General features: G+C 39.9%; 2 protein-coding genes across 11 annotated transcripts in view; both read left to right on the forward strand.

The window, feature by feature from the left end:
* ARMC9 (armadillo repeat containing 9) overlaps positions 1-19,592 on the forward strand; it is a 1,183,007-nt gene that overhangs the window by 736,892 nt on the left and 426,523 nt on the right. The window lies entirely within an intron of this gene.
* The window catches only part of LRCH3 (leucine rich repeats and calponin homology domain containing 3), a 72,090-nt gene that overhangs the window by 9,950 nt on the left and 42,548 nt on the right, over positions 1-19,592 (forward strand). For 6 of the 10 annotated variants that reach the window (XM_042457387.1, XM_042457386.1, XM_042457389.1 and 3 more), the window contains exons 5-11: positions 1,963-2,056; positions 3,344-3,464; positions 5,440-5,588; positions 11,860-11,936; positions 15,410-15,505; positions 18,057-18,108; positions 18,223-18,372. In XM_042457387.1, coding sequence (XP_042313321.1) covers positions 1,963-2,056; positions 3,344-3,464; positions 5,440-5,588; positions 11,860-11,936; positions 15,410-15,505; positions 18,057-18,108; positions 18,223-18,372 — 739 coding nt within the window. The remainder of the gene's footprint in view (positions 1-1,962; positions 2,057-3,343; positions 3,465-5,439; positions 5,589-11,859; positions 11,937-15,409; positions 15,506-18,056; positions 18,109-18,222; positions 18,373-19,592) is intronic. The other 4 variants (XM_042457392.1, XM_042457394.1, XM_042457395.1 and 1 more) reach the window with 2 other exon arrangements.

Consider the following 19,592-nt stretch of genomic DNA (forward strand, 5'->3'; position numbering starts at 1 on the left):
TTCAGAGTAGAATACCCTAATACTACTCATACAAGCAGAAGAGAACCAAGGTGGACCATGTTTAAAAAAATAATAATAAATAGAAATATGGTTTATTTCATGTCATCTGACTTGAAATAGATCATGCTATAGCAGTACTAATATTTGCTACTCACTCTGTAAATAATCTTTTTGAGAGCTGCCCTGTTTAGACAGCAGTGCTTCATAGTAAAGCCTTCTGTTGTGTGTAAACATGGTGCCTTATGAGTAATACTAATTGCAAATTTATTTTCCAAGGAGGAGGGCTTCTCAGTTTTTCAAAGAAAGTGACAACCAGCCACGGAATGACCTGCCATTAGCAATGCCTGGCTGCAGCGTTGGCTGTACTTCCTCCTTGCCCATTGTTGCTGTCTCGCTGCAGAACTCCCTGGGGCATCAAGGGCCAGTTAGACAGCCAATCCTTTGTTAAATGACCATTTGTAGTGGGTCAGATGAGTCTCTTTTTATGTTGTTGCTGTCTGTGGTGGTTTCCAAATACAGTGTCTGAGATACTTGTGGTATTGAACTGTCTAGTCACTTCTTTATATGTAGAGTAGTAGAGAGACTGCTGCATACATACACTCTTCTCTGTATCTTCTCACTCATCTCCTAAAAATGTGCATATCGTGTCTTGTGATGGCAGTAAAATGACTAGTTTTAATGAATGAAAGCTATGTCCAGGCTCCTTGGGGACTGGTTTGAAATACGTTTGATTACTTTTATAGGGTCTTAATGCAGAACACTGAAGTGATTTTAGCATTGCTTTCCATGTTGTGTGTAAGCATGTTCCAGATTTTTACAAGCTACTTTTAGCGTTTTGGTTGACAGGGAGGTTAAAAGTTTTAACTGATTAAAAAATCTGATTGCTTGCATCATATACATTTGGAGTTAAGAGGATTTAAAGTCCAACTAATACCCATTTTAGGGAACCTTGTGAATTTCCAAAACACTTGAGTTCTCTGGCCTTACAAAACTGTGGTTATCTTATTTCAGTCAAGAAATTTATGCCCCAAAATTGACCCTAAAATCCTGGGTTGATTTATATACAGGTCAGTAATTAGTACTGCTTAGAAAGGTCCTAAAACAAGCAAGGCTGATGCCCTGCTCTTGGTGCCTCAAGCCACTGTGTTTTTCTCTCCCAGTCTGATTTGCAAGGCTTCTCTTCCCATGGAAGAAAACCTCCATTTAACACCACTTGCTTTCCTTCTCAATCTGATGTTAGCCCCTTTGATTGTTTTTACAAAAAGAGGGGTAGAAATAAAAGTTTTATTATTTATTATTATGATGTTAAAACCTCTCCTCCAGCACTTGGGTGTCAATCTTAGGTGGTTGGGAGAGGTCCAGAGAAGGAGGGATGGAAGTGGTATTTCCCCCTTTCCATCCTTCCTTATAGGCCCCTAAGTTTTACCCTCGTTTTATCCACAGGTCAAATCAAAATCCATGATTTTGACTCTGAAATCTTCCCTAGACTTATACATGAGGTTGACTTGTACACATGTATATATGGTAGTCACTTTTTAAGATGGGCGAGAATGAAAGAAAGTGTGATAGAAGGAGAGTAGCAAAAATATAGCAATATAATAATATTATCCCACTTTATTATTTGAATATCCCAATGACTGGGGGATCTTGGTTTGTTGATAAGGTATATTTCTTGAGGTGGTTTCCTGTAAGGTTCTCGGGGCTTGAAGCTTTGGTGTGAGTGAATGCTTTGGAGATCAAGGCAACTACTACATAGAGGTTCCAAACAGTTGGCTAGCAGAAAGGAACATTTCTTAGCCTGGAAGAATAGGGCCCCTTTAGCAGGATCCCATTATGCATGGAAAATGCTCTATGACTAACAAGTTGAATATGTCTCCTGGTGGTGTCGGGTATCTAATCTTTCCCAAAGAATTTCTCTGTAACTTTGGTAGTGAAATAACTAAAACTTCATGTGCCTGACAGCCAGGAGGAACTATATTCCAGCCGACCATATGGAGCACTGGATTCTGGCTTCAATAGTGTGGACAGCGGAGACAAAAGGTGGTCAGGAAATGAAGTAAGTGTACTTGGTTTGCTTTTGTTTAGAGGATAATTATATGAAAGGGAAAGAAAACAAGGCACAGCAGCAGTAGAAAGCTTAAATGCTAAAACTCAGAGGGCTGTAATCTTGAAACACTTATTTTAAAGCCGCCTAAGACTGAAGCCAGCATGTCTTTTTCAAATCTCAGATTGAAAAGAAACTAACAAAACAGGGTCGGGGAGGGACATGTAAATAGCATAATTTGTGCTGTTTCTTATTTTACAACACTAAACGTATAAGGGGAGAAAAGATTTAATTTGAAATGAAGTTGTGGTAGGCATTAAAGGAAGTTTCAGAAACAAATGGGTCATAGTTGTCTTTTTGCGGATTGTTCAGTTGATTTCTTTCAGTAAATTTGAATTGCTCAGATTCAGTGCTTCACAGAATTTTAAGAATAAGTTAAATATCTTGTATATTTTTTCTCTTACTTGGAGATTTTAAAAAGGACCTAGTCAGTGGTCTTAATAAATTAATAAACCAGCATAATAAATCAAGAATAATCTTATAGACTCTGACAGTACAAGTGCATGTCTAGTAATATCATATTAAAATACAAAATATTATGGTGCATTAAAGTAGTTGCTGTGTCATTTCCAACTTATGGCAACCCTAAAGTGACCCTTTCATGGGGTTTTCTTGGCACAATTTGTACAGAGGAGGTTTGCCTTCCCTTCCTCTGAGGCTGGGAGCATGTGACTTGCCCAAGGTTACCTTGCCAGTGGGGAAGTCACTTGGTTTCATGACTAAGTGGGGAGTTGAACCTTGGTCTCCAGAGTCATAGTACAACATTCAAACCATTACTATTCGTAAGGAATTTTAAAGTTACACACTGGACTCTGGATGAGACTCCAGTGCTGTCCAGCTATACAAATACACAGAAAGGAGTGGTGTGTTTTATTTGCGCTAGAGCTTTTCTTTCTGTTCAACCTGCTTTAGAACTGTGAACCTGTCATTTACCACCACTTCTAAACATTCCTTTTGTCCTTGAGTTTTACTAATATACTCAAAGGTATTTACTCATTCAGTCTGAACTATGAAGCCTTCACTTGCTTAAAAATTAATATTAGCAGGGTGCAAAAACAAATATAAAAATTAAAGAGAAGTTATATATTGTTTGGACTCTGGTTTTAGCTGCATACCCTTTAACCTTCTGTAGTTAGTGAGGAACTCTTTGTGGGAACTGACTGCAGTCCAGATCTTAAACTTGATGGAAGACCATGTGAATCAGCGTGTCTGTCTTGATCATGTTTATTTTGAATTAAGCCAACAGATGAATTTTCAGATCTTCCTTTACGGGTGGCAGAGATTACAAAAGAACAGAGGCTGAGGAGAGAAAGTCAATACCAGGAACACAGAGGGAACACAGTTGTAACTAATGGTGGAGGTAAATTCCACTCATTTTGTTAACTTTTATTCTTGTTACACATTTATTTGCTTCCTTGGTTCCTGACTGTGGAAGTCTGGCACGCTGTGTGGAGTAATCTGTGTCCTTTCATGGCTTCAAATCCATGGTATCTAGAGGTGGCAGTTGTGGGAGGGAGAAGAGCCAGGTAGAATTTGGAGTGGCTTTTCTGTCTCAGATACAGCTACGCAGAAACATCTAGTAATGGAAACACCATCTCTTCCTTCTGAGAGAGAGGATGTGTGCCAATTGGTCCTAGCTAGTCTTTTTGTAGTAGGCAAAAGGGATGTATTCTCCTCATCCCTCAAACATGTTGGTATACAGTATCTTCAGTTTATTAGATTTATGTCCTGCCTTTCTCCCAAATACAAGACGCCAAGGCAACAGGAAATTAAGAGAAACTTAATCTATTTCATGTTGACTTCTGTGTAGCACAATGCTTTTTTAAACCTTCCTCTCCCTCACTTTGTACAATATATGTATTTATATTATTTTAGTCAGTTTCAAAGCTGCTTTTCAAGACTGTAGTCTCCCCAAGGTGACATGCAGCATGTAAAAAAAAAATTCATGAAAATGATATAAAATATATTTTTAAAAACCAATTTATATAAAATAGCTTTTCAAAATATTGGTTGGTATTAAATTTGATTCTCATCTGCAAGATAACAGCTCAGTCCCCAAAGAATTCTAGATGCTGGGTCAAATGTAGTATTTTCAGCAGGTTTGTCATGAGCACAAATATGGCAAAACCTTATTAGACTTACAGGAGGAGTAATGAATTTACAATGCCCTAATTAAAGTAATGAGTAGCAAGATCAATGGGAGTAGACTCTTCTGTGGTTTAGTCTCTTGCTCTAGTTTTAATATGCTTCTAAATGTGTGTATGTCCTCATTTTTTCCCTTTTATAATTATAAACCTTTTTCTTCCTCCATTTCACATTACTTGCTTGCAAGTAACAGACAGTAATACAGTTGGCCCTCTGTGTCCACAGAGTATTTATTTATGGATCCACACACCCAAAGCTTGAAAATATTTTTTAAAATGATAAATTCCAAAAAGCAAACCTTGATTTATTGGACTTGAGCATCCATGGATTTTGGTGTTCATGGGGGTCCTGGAACCAAACCCCAGTGGATAACAAGAACCCAATGTATTATTAAAAAGTTGCCTGCAAGATTCATCTTTAGTATTTGCTGAACTTTCTTACTAAGCAAAGCCCATTCCCAGAAATCATTTTTCAGATCCGTACTGGTTAGTTTGATACCTCTGTACATGTTAATGTGTACACCTTAATCACTAATTCTGGAAATTGGTACAGCGGTTTCTGAGTTCACAGACAAATTTAGACTCCAGACAGCCTTTTGCAATGCGCATAGAGTTTCCCCCCCAACTTGTCACTGCAAATTATGTCACTAGAAGTGATCCTCACAGACTGACATTGTTACTTATAATTCATTGATAATTCAGGGCAGGTGAACCAAAGTTAAGTTGCTAGATACACTTCAGCATAATGTCCTCTTTGGAAGTGATTTGTTTTGATCTAGGGAAAAACGGTATACAAATAAAATTTATTATTGTTATTGTTATTATTATTATTAATATTATTAACAAGACAATTCTGGTTACATTAATGGGTAATAAAAACCCAATGCCATGAGATTTTTCTTTCTTTATAATGTATTCAAAACCATGAAGTGGCTCATTGCTTAAGATTTAGTAATTGGAATATCTTCTCAGTCAGCACTTTCTATGAAGAGTATATGTACATTTTGATTTCTGGTTCTATAGGCCAGGCAGGTGGCAAGAGATTTTATAACCAGATCTTAAGTATGAAACCTGTTTGAAGTGCCTGCAAGCAAAACTTAAAGTTGCTGAGGGTGCAGCTGCAGTTCGACTTCTGTTGTTCTCTCCCCTGCTGCTTATCTAATTATGGTCTTTTTCTTTGTGTATGTCAAGTGGAACATGATCTGGATCAGATCGACTTTATTGACAGCTGTGTCACTGAAGAGGAGGAGGAAGAGGTGAGACAGCCCAAGTGCATGGAATCAGACAGCCTCAGCTCACAGTTCATGGCATACATTGAACAGCGGAGGATATCTCATGAGGTGGTGCTTCCTATTCAGTTGGTTGTTGTATGCATGGTGTGACTGTTCTTTGTGTTAATGTTTCTTTTCTCTAGTGTTTTTATTAGTTGGCTTTGAACTTTACTGAGTCAGATAGTTCTCTGAGCAGCTCCAGTGCTACATGTGGATGAACTAAGACAAGGCATTCATTCAAGTGGCTAGACTCCTGTAATCTTATAGGCAGAATTCATGATACTATATTTGACTCCTATATTTGGTACTATATTTGACACCTTAATTGATATTGGTTGTGACATTCACTAATCAATGTTAGTGGGAGCAATGAGAGCAAAAGCAATTATTAGGGTCTATAGACGTATGTTTGATAGCTCCCCTGATTGATGGTAATGTTTTTCCTTGGTTATGTTTTCTCATAACTATCCAGCTTCTCATGTGATAGTTTCACAAATACCAAACTCATATTTTGTTTCTTTCTGTGGTTCAACTTCATTGTTGTTTCTTAGTTGGTCTTCTGTATTGCACAGTTTGGCTTGGATCCATCAGCATCCCTAATCCTAGAGCCACCTAAGATTTCTTCAAGATATAATGTCCCCAATTCTTAAACAGTGGTGAAGGGATTATGTGAACCCACTGGCTTTGCACACAAGGTTCCTTTTTCCCTTCTATAACCAGCTTTCACTATCATTATGTCCTCTCCAGTGTAACCAACATTTGCTCTTAACGCAGAGTTTTAGGCCAAAATCCAGTTGCTAGTCCCAACTACAGTAAACTCACATAATTGACTGCTGAATTGTATGTACATCTGCATTTGTGTAGATCCTATTGACTCAGTGGATCTAGGCAATAATCTCTCAGATCCTGATTAAGACGAAACTGCGCTCAGTGCTGGTGTCCATGCAGCCCTTAGGCTTAGATAAAGGCAGTGGAAAGAACTGATGCCAGTTATGGGTTGGGGGAAGACAGTGTGGATTGTTTCATAATATTTGCACTTTTGTGTAAAGTGCATTATGGAGTACTTGAAATAGGTAAGACATGGTTGTTTTCATTAAATGTGAAGTGTGGTTTCTATTGTACAATTGTGTGATATGGGCAATAATGAAAACCTGTTCTCAGGGACAAATTGATTTCCTTGTTAAGGCAACCATGAGTAAAATAAAACCTTTGAGTTACGCAACCCATAGTTACACAACTATCAAAACCTTGACACAGAGAAGAAGTAAGCAAAGTGTCTTTTTTCAGAGGTGCTAAAATGGTAAAAGGATGGTGTCATCTGTTATTATTTCAGTATGATGATGATGGTGATTACAATATACAGTAACATGTTAGTTTATACAGCTGTCACTTTATCATTATTATTATTATTATTATTATTAACCTTTATTTATGAAGCGCTGTAAATTTACACAGCGCTGTACATGGAATCTTTTTAGTTAGACGGTTCCCTGCCCTCAGGCTTACAATCTAAAAAAGACATGATACAGAAGGAGAAGGGAGTGGTGACGAGAAAGGGTAAGAGGTCCAGCAGTTCCTCTCAACCTCCGAGGCCTGGACCAAGGCAGATGGACTGGAGGGAGGGCAAGGCTTCATAATGGATGGTTAATCATTATCCAGGGAAAATACATAATCACAAGTAGGATAATACATATACAGTACATAGGAATACAGGAAATGGATCGATAAACAGCCAACAACAGAACATCAGATAGTAAGCGACAATTATGCGATGCCTGGGAAAGCTTCTCTGAATAGGATGGTTTTCAGCTCCGTTTTGAAGCTGGTTAAAGAAGTGATGGCTCTTGCTTGTGGAGGAAGAAGGTTCCAGGAGTGAGGGGCAGCAAGTGAAAAGGGGCGAATCCGGGATGGGGCAGAGGAAATCCTGGGCTGAGACAGGAACCCTTGACTACCAGAACGGAGGGCCCTGGTGGGAAGGTGAGGAGAAAGAAGGTCTGATAAGTAAGGAGGGGCCAGTCCATGGAGGGCTTTGAATGTCGACAGCAGGAGCTTATACTGAATGCGGAAAGGGAGAGGGAGCCAGTGAAGGGATGCCAACACAGGAGAGATGTGGTCAGAGCGGTGGGTGGAAGTGATAATGCGTGCAGCTGAATGCTGGACAGAGATTAAAGGACGGAGGTGAGAAAGAGGAAGCCCAGCCAGGAGGACGTTGCAGTAATCAAGTCGTGAGATCATACATAAATCCATGCCATTCTGATCCATTTGTAATGGTTGCCTTTTACTCACTATCTTTTTTGCATTCTCTGTTTTAGTGCTTGTACCTCTATTAGATATTCTGTCATTAGCAATTGGATGTTTGGTGTGAATCCAGACCCATCCCACTAAGCCTCATGGAGGGAGAGGTTTCTTAGCCCTTTAGCACAAGGCCACCCCACCCAGTATACTATCATGACAATTTCTGATGCCCAAGGGAAGGCAAAAATAAAGGTCAAGCATCCATAAAGTACTCCTTTTTCTGTCTTTTGAAGAAATAAAGACATTCAGCCAATTTTGGGGTTTATACTTAGAATATAAGCTTGAACAATGTACTGCTTGTATCTTTAAGAACTGTGCTGGTTTAAATGTGCCCTGTGGTATTTGAACTGAAAGGTTACAATTTAGATGTCCAAACTAATTTCATTGCACCAGCCTTTTCACTTTAGAATTTCCTATTACTTTATGGCTCAGACTGTGTTCCTTTCCAAGAAAGAGACGAGAAAAGAGGCTGTGTCCTGATTTCAGATAGTTTCAACATAGCTTCACAGTAACAGATTAGGTCCAGATAACAGAACCACATTTTCATTGTCCTGCTGTGGTGCCAAAGAACTTTCTAGTGTTTAAACATGAGATCAAGAGTGCAAGACCTGCCCATGTTACTCCAGATGTTGTTGGCCTTCAAGCTTCGTCTCAGCCAGCATGATAAATGATCAGGGATGATGAAAGTAGAAGTCTTAATGATAAGGAAAGAGTGGCCAACTGCAAGGGATTATGAGGCTGCATTGCCCCTCCTTAGAGAACCTTAGGGCCACCCCCCTCTTCCACTCCTGAAAAAGCTGTCCCTAATGTCCTAGCAGACCTCCCCCCCTACATGGTGGCAGGGGATATTACCTCATTTTGGGCTCTCTAGCCTGTTTCAGCCCATGAGAAGCCTCTGTTGAAGTGACTGGAAGTCATGGGTCAGTTCATGTTGTGGGGGGAAAGTTTTGTCCTAGATGCCAATTGGGGACAAAAAAAGTATTTCCCCCCCCCCAAATGGGAGGCCTCTGCAACCTACAAATTCCTTACCCCTGATTTAAGTAATCTATGCCCAACCCTCTAAAAGGTATCCAGAGCACCTTATAAAAATAAGTAGTGCAAGAATTCTTTACCTCAGGCACATAGTCCCATATGCAAACCACTACACCATACTGGCCTCCAGATACTTACATAAAGTATTAAAGTGCTATCTGAGCATTGGTGTGTATACATTTTTTTAAAAGTCTCTGCGCTTAATGGTAAATTGATTGATTTTGAAGGGGATTTGCAAACTTCGGAAGGGGGTTTAATGACACTGTACCATTTGATATTGATTCTTCTTTTGTGCATCTCCTTTCAAACTAATTGATGTGGTGGGGGGAGGCTGGAAAACCATCACCTAGGATTCAGCCTTTTAACTGTGGCAAGCACATTGAGGGGAAAACTGTCCCCTGCTGTGACCGTCTGTGCTGTAGGAAATGGAAGAGCTGTTAATAAGCCTAAAATAAAATTCAGGAAACATTCTTGTAATGGGTTTTCTCCTCTGTGGCCTCCAATCTCAACTCTTCTGTGTAAGTGTAACAGGAGGCTTGGAACAGCAGGTTGCATCCCATGTGGCGCAGGCAGCCTGCATGGGATAATCTGCTTTGCTTAACAAGCTATGTGCCCTGTGTTTGGGTTACAGTCTGTGCCTTCATACATTGCTTACTGTGTGGAGCTGGGCTAAAGCTCATTTTCATTGACTTATTGTTCTCCTCTGGTGAGCCTTTCAGTGTCCCCACAGTCTGGTCCATGTTATATCCCACATACACACTCAGGACCCAACATAGCCACCATTATTCTCTTCAGGCTAAGCAGCAGTGAGACTTGCTCCTTAATTACCCAGATGATCTTCCGGTTGAGTGCATTAGGGCTTCCCCCTGGGGCTGAATGTGCTGCTTTTGTGCATTGTGGGATGATATCTCCATGTCTGTGGGCCAACTTAATTACAGCTTCTTCAGTGGCTGGCTAAAAAGGTCCTTTATATTTCCCCCAATTACCATTCTTCAAATTGCAGTGGCTCAGATTTCCTTTAGCCATATATTAGTTCTGCAAGCCCAGTAATGACTCAAGAGAGTGGCATTGCTGCTCAAGGCAAACTTTAAGGGAAGACCCATGGGCCGTTTAGACAAAGTTCTCCTTAAAAAAAAAACCTAACAGGTTTACTTACCAAGATGACACCTTATTAAAATCAGATATAGAATATTTATGAAATGAAATCATTTTTAGTTGCAGTTGCATTTTTAAGTGTACTACCTAAGAAAAACTCAATCAGTTATGGCAAATAGCCTGCCCAAAGAGTCATAGGAAAACTTGAACAGTAGTTTATCTCAGTGATGATGCTTTCGTTATGAAATCCCTTCCCCTTAAGATTCAATAGAAGCTAACATGCAACTGTGGTTAGGGATACGCTAACTGTGGTTAAAAGCTTTAATACAGAGTAAAATCATAGTTTACCACACTGAGCTAAGCTCTGGCCCTGGACAGATTAATCCTGCAAGTCAAAAATTAGGTAAACTTTCTTGGCCATGGTTCAAGAAAAGCATGTGGTTCTTGTGCATGCATAACATAAGCCATGGCTGCAGGCTTAATGTGGACAACCTGGCTTATGACCCTGGTGTGAAGGCCCATGGCTAATTGTTTTGTCTCACAGGGGCTGACTAAACCTGGTAAATTCTTCTGGTGGCAGTTGAACTTTTGTTCTCTTTTTTAATTTTTCAGTTAATATTAATGAGCCTCATTACTTTAGCACAAGGGTGGGGAAAGTTGGCCATGGGCCACTTGTGGCCCCCTAAGATTGTTTACAGGGGCCCTCAGCTTGTTAACATTTTTATTTTTATGTACATATGTAACTCCTGCCCCCTCCCAGCTGCCATAAGATGTGATCTTCAGGCCAAAAAAGTGCACCATTCCTTTCAACATATACTTCTGTATTCAGATGTGCTTTAGACTATATATTTTTATTTGTTGTTGTTGTTGTTGTTGTTGTTGTTGTCTGCCTTCAAGTCATTTTCAACTTATGGCTACTCCAAGGTGAACCTATCATGGGGTTTTCTTGGCAGGTTTCTTCAGAAGTTGTTTGCCATTGCCATTCTCTGAGGCTGAGAGAGTGTGACTTGCCCAAGGTCACCCAGTGGGTTTACACAGCTGACCCAGGATTCAAACCCTGGTCTCCAGAATCCTAGTCCAATTCTCAATCCACTACATGATGCTGGCTCTCATTATTAAATAATATACTTATCCTGTGTGACAAGATTTCAGGGCAATTTATAAGTAAAAATATAATCAAATCAAAACAATTTAAACAATCAAAATATACTTGGCCCTCCATATCCACATATTTTTATATAAGGGACACCATTTTACTATCCATTATATTTAGTGGGACTTGAACATCCTCAGATTTTAGTATCCATGTGGGGTCCTGGAACCAAACCCCAGCGGATACCGAGAGCCCACTGTAATTTAAATAAACAAAAAATATATTAAAACACATTGACAAGTTAAATAGGTAGAAAAGTTAAAACAGTTTAAAACCAATGCATGGATCACTTAGGCCAGGGTTTTGATAAAAAGCAGCTTCTTTACTTGGCACCTAAATGAAGCCATTTATTTGGTGCCATTCAGGCCTGCTGGGGAGCGAGTCCCACACCTTGGGTGCCACAGCTCAGAAGGCCATTTTCCGTGTCCTCACAATATGTTGACCTTACCTGTGGGACACAGAGAAGAGCTCCCCAGCTGACTTCACACCTTGTGCAAGTGTAACTTATGCAGCTTTACCTTGAGCTGTAGGCACTGCTTTCTTAAAACCCCAGGTGGTCTTTTTATTTTAATAATATACTCTGCAAGTTCAGCTCGTTGCCTGCTTCAATTATTTTTGGGAAATATATTTTGTTGCATACATTTTAAAGAGCAATAGGACTTGTTGGGAATGCCAAACTTAATTTGGAAAAGAGTACTGGTGTTAGACCAGTCAGAGTACTGAAAATGTTGATTATTTTTGTATCCCATTTCTTCTTTTGCTAAGGGCTCCCCAGTGAAGCTGGTACCAATCCGAGAATGCCATAGATCAGAAGATACAAGAAGATACTTGCACCATAACAAGTAAGTAGTTTTGTTTCATGTGTCCAGAGTTCTAGCAATCTCCAGGATGTCATGCTGCAGAGAATGGAGTATGTTTTCTGAGCTAGTGATCTTAATATTATTCCAATTTTAGTATAGAACAGTGGTTCTCAATCTAATGCTGCAACCCTTTAATACAGTTCCTCATGTTGTGGTGACCCACAGCCATAAAATTGCAGTGTCTTGGTTCCTAAGACCATTGGAAATATATGTTTTCTGATGGTCTTAGGCGACCCTGTGTAAAGATTCTTCAACCCCCAAAGGGGTCGCGACCCACAGGTTGAGGACCGCTGGTATAGAACTTCAGCACTGCATTTTTAGCATGGAATCCTGTGTATATATGTTACTATTATAATGTTTGTTCTCAATACATGAATGCTGTTCTTGAACCATGGTATATTTGCAGGAGGATTGGTTAATTTACAGAAGAAAAGGAACCTGCAAGTCAGTGGGTAGATCCTGATCTTCTAATTGCAGCTAAGAGATGGTCTAAGGTGCAGGGCCACCAGAAAAAGGAGTGCAAAAAGCGTTCCTTGCTGGCGGCTCATTTGGGGCAGCAGCAACAGCCCACTTTAAGAGTGGGCTGTGAAGTTGCTGTAGTCCCTGGGTGATCACTGTCTGGGGGGGCCTCGAGGTTGTGACATAGGGCAGTGGTGAGCCCAGTCACATGCTCTGTTCCAGCAGTTTGCAAGAAGCAGTTTGCAAGAAGCTGATCTGATGTGCCATTTGTTTGGGAGTGGAGCCACCAATGTTGCTTCTCCTCTGTCTCCAAGGGGGACCAGCCAGAAGGAGGTGACAGCAGTAGCCCCAAGCAAGATGCATTGCCAGCTTCTCCACCACTGGCGGCCATCATAGATGCTGACTTTGTGTGCCTAGTGTGCACTGGACTAAATAGGTATACTGATTGAGGTTGCAGCAGTGTCTCTTCCTGATAGTCAAGACAGTAAATAGGACCGGGGTGGGGGGGAGAGAAGAAGAAATGGCAGCTCAGGATGGGTCCTACCAGAGGCCATGATCCAGTGAGCTTCCCCACTCTCCTCCTTCTCTCCACCACCCTCAGGCAGAGGCAGCTGCTTCAAGCACTCTCCCTGCCTTTCTTTTCCCCTCCAGGCTGGAAAAATGCTTGGAAAGCAGAGGACAAGGAGGAAGGATCAGGGCCTCCAAGTCTTGCATCCTCCTTCAGCAATTCTCCCACCCCAGCATCTCACCCCATACTTTGAGAATCACTGTCTTATACAAAAGTACAGTATATGCAACATTTCTTTTTATAAAGAGCTTTAGTAACCAACCAACTTGGTTGGAACAGAAAAAGTGACTTGCTAGATAGTTATTCATCATGGAATGCTATAGAATAACATTTCCTGAAATTCAAGTCTTTAAAAGAGGGGTTTCTCCCCACCCCACCCATCTCGAGTTTAATACCTGATCTGTACAGTGCAGGGACTATTAAAGTAAAGTAAATGCACTTCTAAAGAATTTGAACACTGGTTGTAGGATTTTAATTACCTAACCAAAAATGGGCATAATAATGGTGATCCTCACTCCAGGATCTGAGAAGTTTAAATTAGAAAAAGGCATAAGAATGGGAGGCTGTCTAGAATTAGCTTATGCTAACAAAATTTGTGGTGGTTATCAGTACAAAAATAGATCTGCTGAAACTCACGCCAATTTAAGAAGCTTCTTTAAAGCTACACAGTACATGATATAATTCACACCAGGCTTAAGTTTCCCTAGGATCTGCATATGGATATAGAATCATAGAATCATAGAGTTGGAAGAGACCACAAGGGCCATCCAGTCCAACCCCCTGCCATGCAGGAAATCCAAATCAAAGCATCCCCAACAGATGGCCATCCAGCCTCTGCTTAAAGACCTCCAAGGAAGGAGACTCCTCCAAGGATATGGTGGATGGGGGGCAGCAAAGGGAGAATTGCAGCACTAGTGGCAAATCTGATCATGTCCATATTGAGTCTCTCTTATCTGCAATTCTTGGGCAAGAAGTGTTTTGGGGTTTTGTTGTTGTTTTTGAATACCTGTATTTACATATACTGTACGCACATAATGAGATATCTTGGAGATGGGACCCAAGTCTAAACACAAAATTCATTTATGTTTCATCTGCGCCTTATGCACATAGCCTGAAGATAAAATTCTATACAATATTTTAAATAATTTTGTGTATAAAGTAAAGTTTGTATACACTGAACCATCAGAAAGGAAAACTGGCACTATCTCAGCTGTGCATGAAAAAGGTTTTGGTTTTTGGAATTTTTTGGATTTTGGTTTTCCAGATAAGACAGACTCAACCTGTATGATCTTTGCTACATGAGAAGCTGATAGTATTTTTTTACAGGTTGTCATTGTTTCTTTGGATGCTTGCGTACTCTGTCCCCCCCCCCCTCTCCCCCCCCCCCCCCCGTGATCTGCTTGTTTGCTTATACATACATTTCCAAGATGCAGTCTTTCCAGTATATACTTGAGTGAAAGATTTAAACTTTTATTAGTCTGACCCTGAAGCTTCCTAGTGCTCACCTGAAATGGAGCTCCAAGGAAGTGGTATTCTAGGAAGCTCCTTGTTAGTGGTAAAGAAGTTGATCCGATAGCTTTGATGCATGGACTTCTTCACTTTGTCTTAAACAGAAGCTTTAGTTTGTAGATCTAGCAGAGATTAGTTTTGTGTAGGTTTTGGGGGCTATGTGGCCATGGTCTAGAAGAGTTTATTCCTGTTGTTTCACCTGCATCTATGGCTGGCATCTTCAGAAAATGCTGACCTAGCAGAGATTCTTCCCAGTAGCAGTTGTTCTTTTTAAAGTGCAGTTTGGAAATTTAAATGTCAGCTTTGAAACTTGCATTCCATGTCCAAGTGAACTTTTAAAACAAAAAGTGACCCTGCCATTTGATTCTCTCATTCCATGCCCTTCCCTCAGCACATTAAGGATCATTAGTGATCATTTCCTCACTGTGAAGTTCCAGTATCAGAGGAAGGATCCCATACTGTATTTGTCCATCTTTTAAAATGTCGTTGACTGTAACAGTTGATGTTGTATTTTGAATTTAGAAGCAGGCTGAGCCCCCACACATGAATTTTTGAGTTTAATGATTTTTTTGTCATTATTGTTATGTTTTAAAACAATTTTGTGTCATTTATACGTTAACGTTTTTTCTTATTGTTATGTTATTAAAACGATTTTATACAGTTTTAAATTAGTGGTTGTTTTAAAATCATAGCTTATTTAATTGTTCTTTAGTTTTTGTATCATCAGGTTTTTAGTTGTATCTTGTTGTAAACCAATTTGGGAAGAAGGTGGGACGATAAAGTGAGTGAATGAATGAATGAATGAATGAATGAATGAATAGCCGCCTGGGGTTTATTTTGTAGAGCTGTAACATTTATGTTTTTTTCATACATCTTCATTGGATCAATAACACCTCCCACTGAATGTGTGTACTTGCAGGGATGTGGATGAATTAAAACGGCCTGAAAGTCTGAGCTTGACACATGACAGAGAGCGGCAACAACTGTTAAAGAGCTACTTAGACCGGGCAGAGAGGTAAGGAAGTGATGGCAGCAGCCCTCCCCTTTTAAAATGAAGTCTGAGTTTGGCTTATTGATAGTTTTAGTGTAGAAAAGCCTTTCTTCAAAAGCTAATTGCATCAGTATATTTACCATGATGTTGTGTATTGTGTAGTGCATAACATCCTTCAGTGACTGCACAAATAATATCCTATTGCCTATGCCATAATCAATGTATTTACACATTGACAAATGTGTGTCTTCAGTCACATATGAAAATGTATGTATGTGAAGACTTGTAACTGTCTGACGTATGCATCCGTGATCTCAGGCGTAGAGTAACCGGGCACCACTAGAAAATGCCCGTTTCTTTATACCAGTGAAAATTAGCAACTGGCGACAAGCCAGGGTTTAGATAAAACAATCCTGTTTTGTTACAAGACAAAGCAAGAGATGAACAACTATTGGCACACATGGGCACAATAACTATATACACAGAGGTAAGTTTAGACCAACTCTTTAACTTTGCAGAATGGGGAGGGGAGAGAGAGGGAGAAGGAAAGCTGTGAGGGTGTTGCTGAGGCTAAATAAGGAAATGGGAGCTCTTAAACTTGAGATGTAAATGATATAGGGTTTGGAATGTATGAGTTATACAGTAACAGATAATATAATGAGAACAGGAAAACTAGCGAGAGATTAAAATGCAAATGCTTTGCTATTCCAAATGAGGTTCTTAATTAGGTTTTGTCAGAGTGAGAGTTCATTCAGTAAACTGCATAATGGAGCACTGGGATTTTCTTTCATGAATTATGGAAGGGTGCCTCACTCTGCCACTGTGAGAGTGAAAGTCAGTGATGAGGAAATTAGGGTAGGAAAACGTTTTTAAGTTTCCTTGAATCCTGCACTGTGTGGTACTTCAAAGTGTATAAATGAGTTCTACTTCAGGCTCCCTGATCAATAAAATAAACTTGGTGGAACTTGAGCTTTTTCCCTGGTTAGTTGATGATAAACTCATGGTGAAACCCACTTCCTCCCTAATACTGTTAACTCTTTTTTAAAACCTTGCATTACTGAGAGGAAGGTATTGAAAAGAAAAAGGATATTACCAAATTGTTGTGCCATGATAATTTTGTGCAAACTTGAACTTGGGTTCTGTTTCCTTTTGGAATACTCTGAGTTCTGCATGCAAAGTATAGATGGAGACTTCTGACCCTAGTGGCTTTTAATGACTAGGAGAAACCATGCTTTAAGCATGATTCTTGGCAGAGCTGATATTGTAAAGTTCAGAAGGGTGCATTTGCAGTGTCTGTATGCAAAAGAACTGGGCACAGTATAAGGCGTGTGTGTGCGCATGTGTGCGTGTGTATCCAAATTCATTCTTTTTTTTCTTTTCTTTTTTTTTTGGTAAAACAAAGACAAACCAGAAACAGTAGACATTATAAAACAAAGACATGAAATTTACAGCCAAAGGAAAAGAAAGCTATGTCATTTTGTCCTGGCATGCTCTAGCTTCTGTTTGTCAGACTTACTCAGGTCCATAGTTTTTTCTGAGTCATGATTATATTTAAAAGGGCAGTGAGGGTGTGCTGCTTTGTAACTACAGTAGCCTAAACAAAAGATATGAAAGTTTCATGGCATTCATAGTTCTACACATTGTTCCTTGTTTGCCAAGGAAGCATATATTGGAGATGTTTTCTGTGGATTCTGTCTTGAAGGCTTTCTTGCTGCAGTTCAGTAGTTTATTGTGGTGGTTGCATGAGTTAAGGAGGTTACAGGAATCCAGACTTCCTGAGATCTTATGGTTTGGAAGAAGAAGTAGTAAGTTGCTAAGGATTGTTGGAGATTAGTGCTGCAACTTCTTGAGCCTTTTGCTACATCAACAATCACTTCTTTGTTGGATGTCTTGTGTGGAATTGAAAGGTATGGATGCAGAAGGCCAGTTTTCTTAATAAAGAAGGGTGACCTCCTTATTGTTGGTCACATACATGTGTGTTGGTGATTCCAGGCTATCAGTTGACTGTCAACACTGTGACTGATGGGAAAGAGCTTTGTGGGAAATGGGAAGAGTCAGAGGCTGCATTTTTTCACTGAGGTATGATGCCACCCACAATCTCATGTCTCACTACTTGGATAAATTATATAAATCTTCACCTTCATTCTAGTTGTGTAATAAAGGATGTGGTGATATGGGTGCAGAAGAAGTATAGCATAGTTTGTTCTGGACAGGAGATAGTGAGATGTCAGCACAAATGGTGAAAGAAAGAGAACAGTGACCATAGCTTGCAAGGTCTTGGAACAATGGTGAATAATTAATTGTTACCCATGAGTCCAGAAGACCTGGTTTCAACTTCTTTGGCATAATTTATTCAATACTACAAATTTTTCACTGGAAACATTTCAGTCTTAAACGTACTTTATTTGATTGATAACTATAGCAGTTGTAGTTTATGGTGCTGCTACCTATCAGTAGATATTGGAAGAAAAACTGTATTCTGCAGTCAATATTAATTGTATTTTAGTATTATGTATAGTGAAGTCCAAGACAACATTATGTTTTTGTGTGCTATAAAGTTCTCTTTTCCCCTCAGAGCCTCCAGTGATTCTTCTTGCATGCTGTTGCTGTCCACCAATCACAATCAGGTAACAGGCTCACTGCATTTCTGTTGCACATTCAGAAACATTCTGCCTTCTGCTTTGCATGTGGCTGGTTGCTTTGTTTTACAAAATGCATGCTCCAAAACAATTCTGTTCCAGGCCTCTCACTCAGATGCAGATCTACACAAAAAGCGTGAGCATTTAGTTGAGCGGACCCGGAGGGAAGCCCAGCTTGCCGCGCTACAGTATGAGGAGGAGAAGATGAGGACGAAACAAATCCAAAGGGAAGCTGTGCTTGACTTTGTCAAAGTAAGAACCTTCTGAGGAGAGAAGTGATGACATTAGTTCCATATTTGCTGTGTATTCAGGGGCCTTAGTATATTGCCTTTCTTGGGGCTACATATTTAAAAATCTCATTTTTGCTGAGGAAAGGAACAGCAGCATACCGCCTTGCAATAAGACAAGCTCTGACAAAACTAAAAAAACTGAACTGAACACTTTAAAGCAATGCAAACATTATTCTGAACTGTAGGGTGCAAGATCTCTCTCTCCATCCCCATCTCTGTCCCAGAAGAATGCTGCAGGCATCATTACTCTACCCACATTATGCTCTAGCACATATGAATATGTACATACAAACAGACCCTTAGCCTGGTTTGTGACCACAACTACTTTGAATACTCTGAAGAGAATCAAATCCGCTTTACCACATGCAAACACCTCTCAGAGCATCTGCTTTTCTTTTTCTGAACAGTTCATAGAAGCTGAAGTTTTAGAGGTGGCCCATGTATCTGAGTAGGTCTTATGGTAAGTACCATGAGCTGCCACATCTCAAATTCATTAAGCCACTCACCAGGGTCTGCAATTATACATGGATCCTGTTAAAGTCCTGCACTTGGCTATGGTACTTCATTTGCCAGAAAACACTAAGATACAAGCTGCTTTTTTTCCCTTTCCTCTGAAACTTGATGAGGAAGAAGTATTAAAGAAAGAGCTTTGAGATTTTATACAACTGTAAGTCCTTCCACATATTCTGTGTCTGGCATTTTACTGGAATTGAAATCACTTTCAGCTGTTTTCATCATCTGTTCTTTGGGGTTTTCCTCTCACTGCATGGTGAGCTCTCCTGCTGGTAGCTTGGGACTGGAAAATAATGGAGCTGTCTCAGTATATGGTTGGCTATATATAGAAGAAAATATAACAAAAGATAATGGAATTCAATGTAATTGTAAAAATGGGCAGTGTAATATATTACGAATTCTACCTGCTTCAAGCATTGGGAAGTTCTGTAGTGTTACATACTGAGGTTTTGCAGTTTTAAGTACGATTCCTTTTCTTACCAGTTCATCATGCTTTAGTGTTGGAATAAAACAAATCCTGATTTTGTTCACTATCATTTAAAACACCCTCAGTCCTACTGAAAGGAGCTTATTGCTGTTGTGTGCATTCAAGTCATTTCTAACATACAGTAAACCTAAGGCGAGCCTGCCATGGGGTTTTCTTGGCAATATTTGTTCAAAGGAGGTTCG

Source organism: Sceloporus undulatus, chromosome 3 (genome assembly GCF_019175285.1).
Source record: "Sceloporus undulatus isolate JIND9_A2432 ecotype Alabama chromosome 3, SceUnd_v1.1, whole genome shotgun sequence".
Taxonomy (NCBI): domain Eukaryota; kingdom Metazoa; phylum Chordata; class Lepidosauria; order Squamata; family Phrynosomatidae; genus Sceloporus; species Sceloporus undulatus.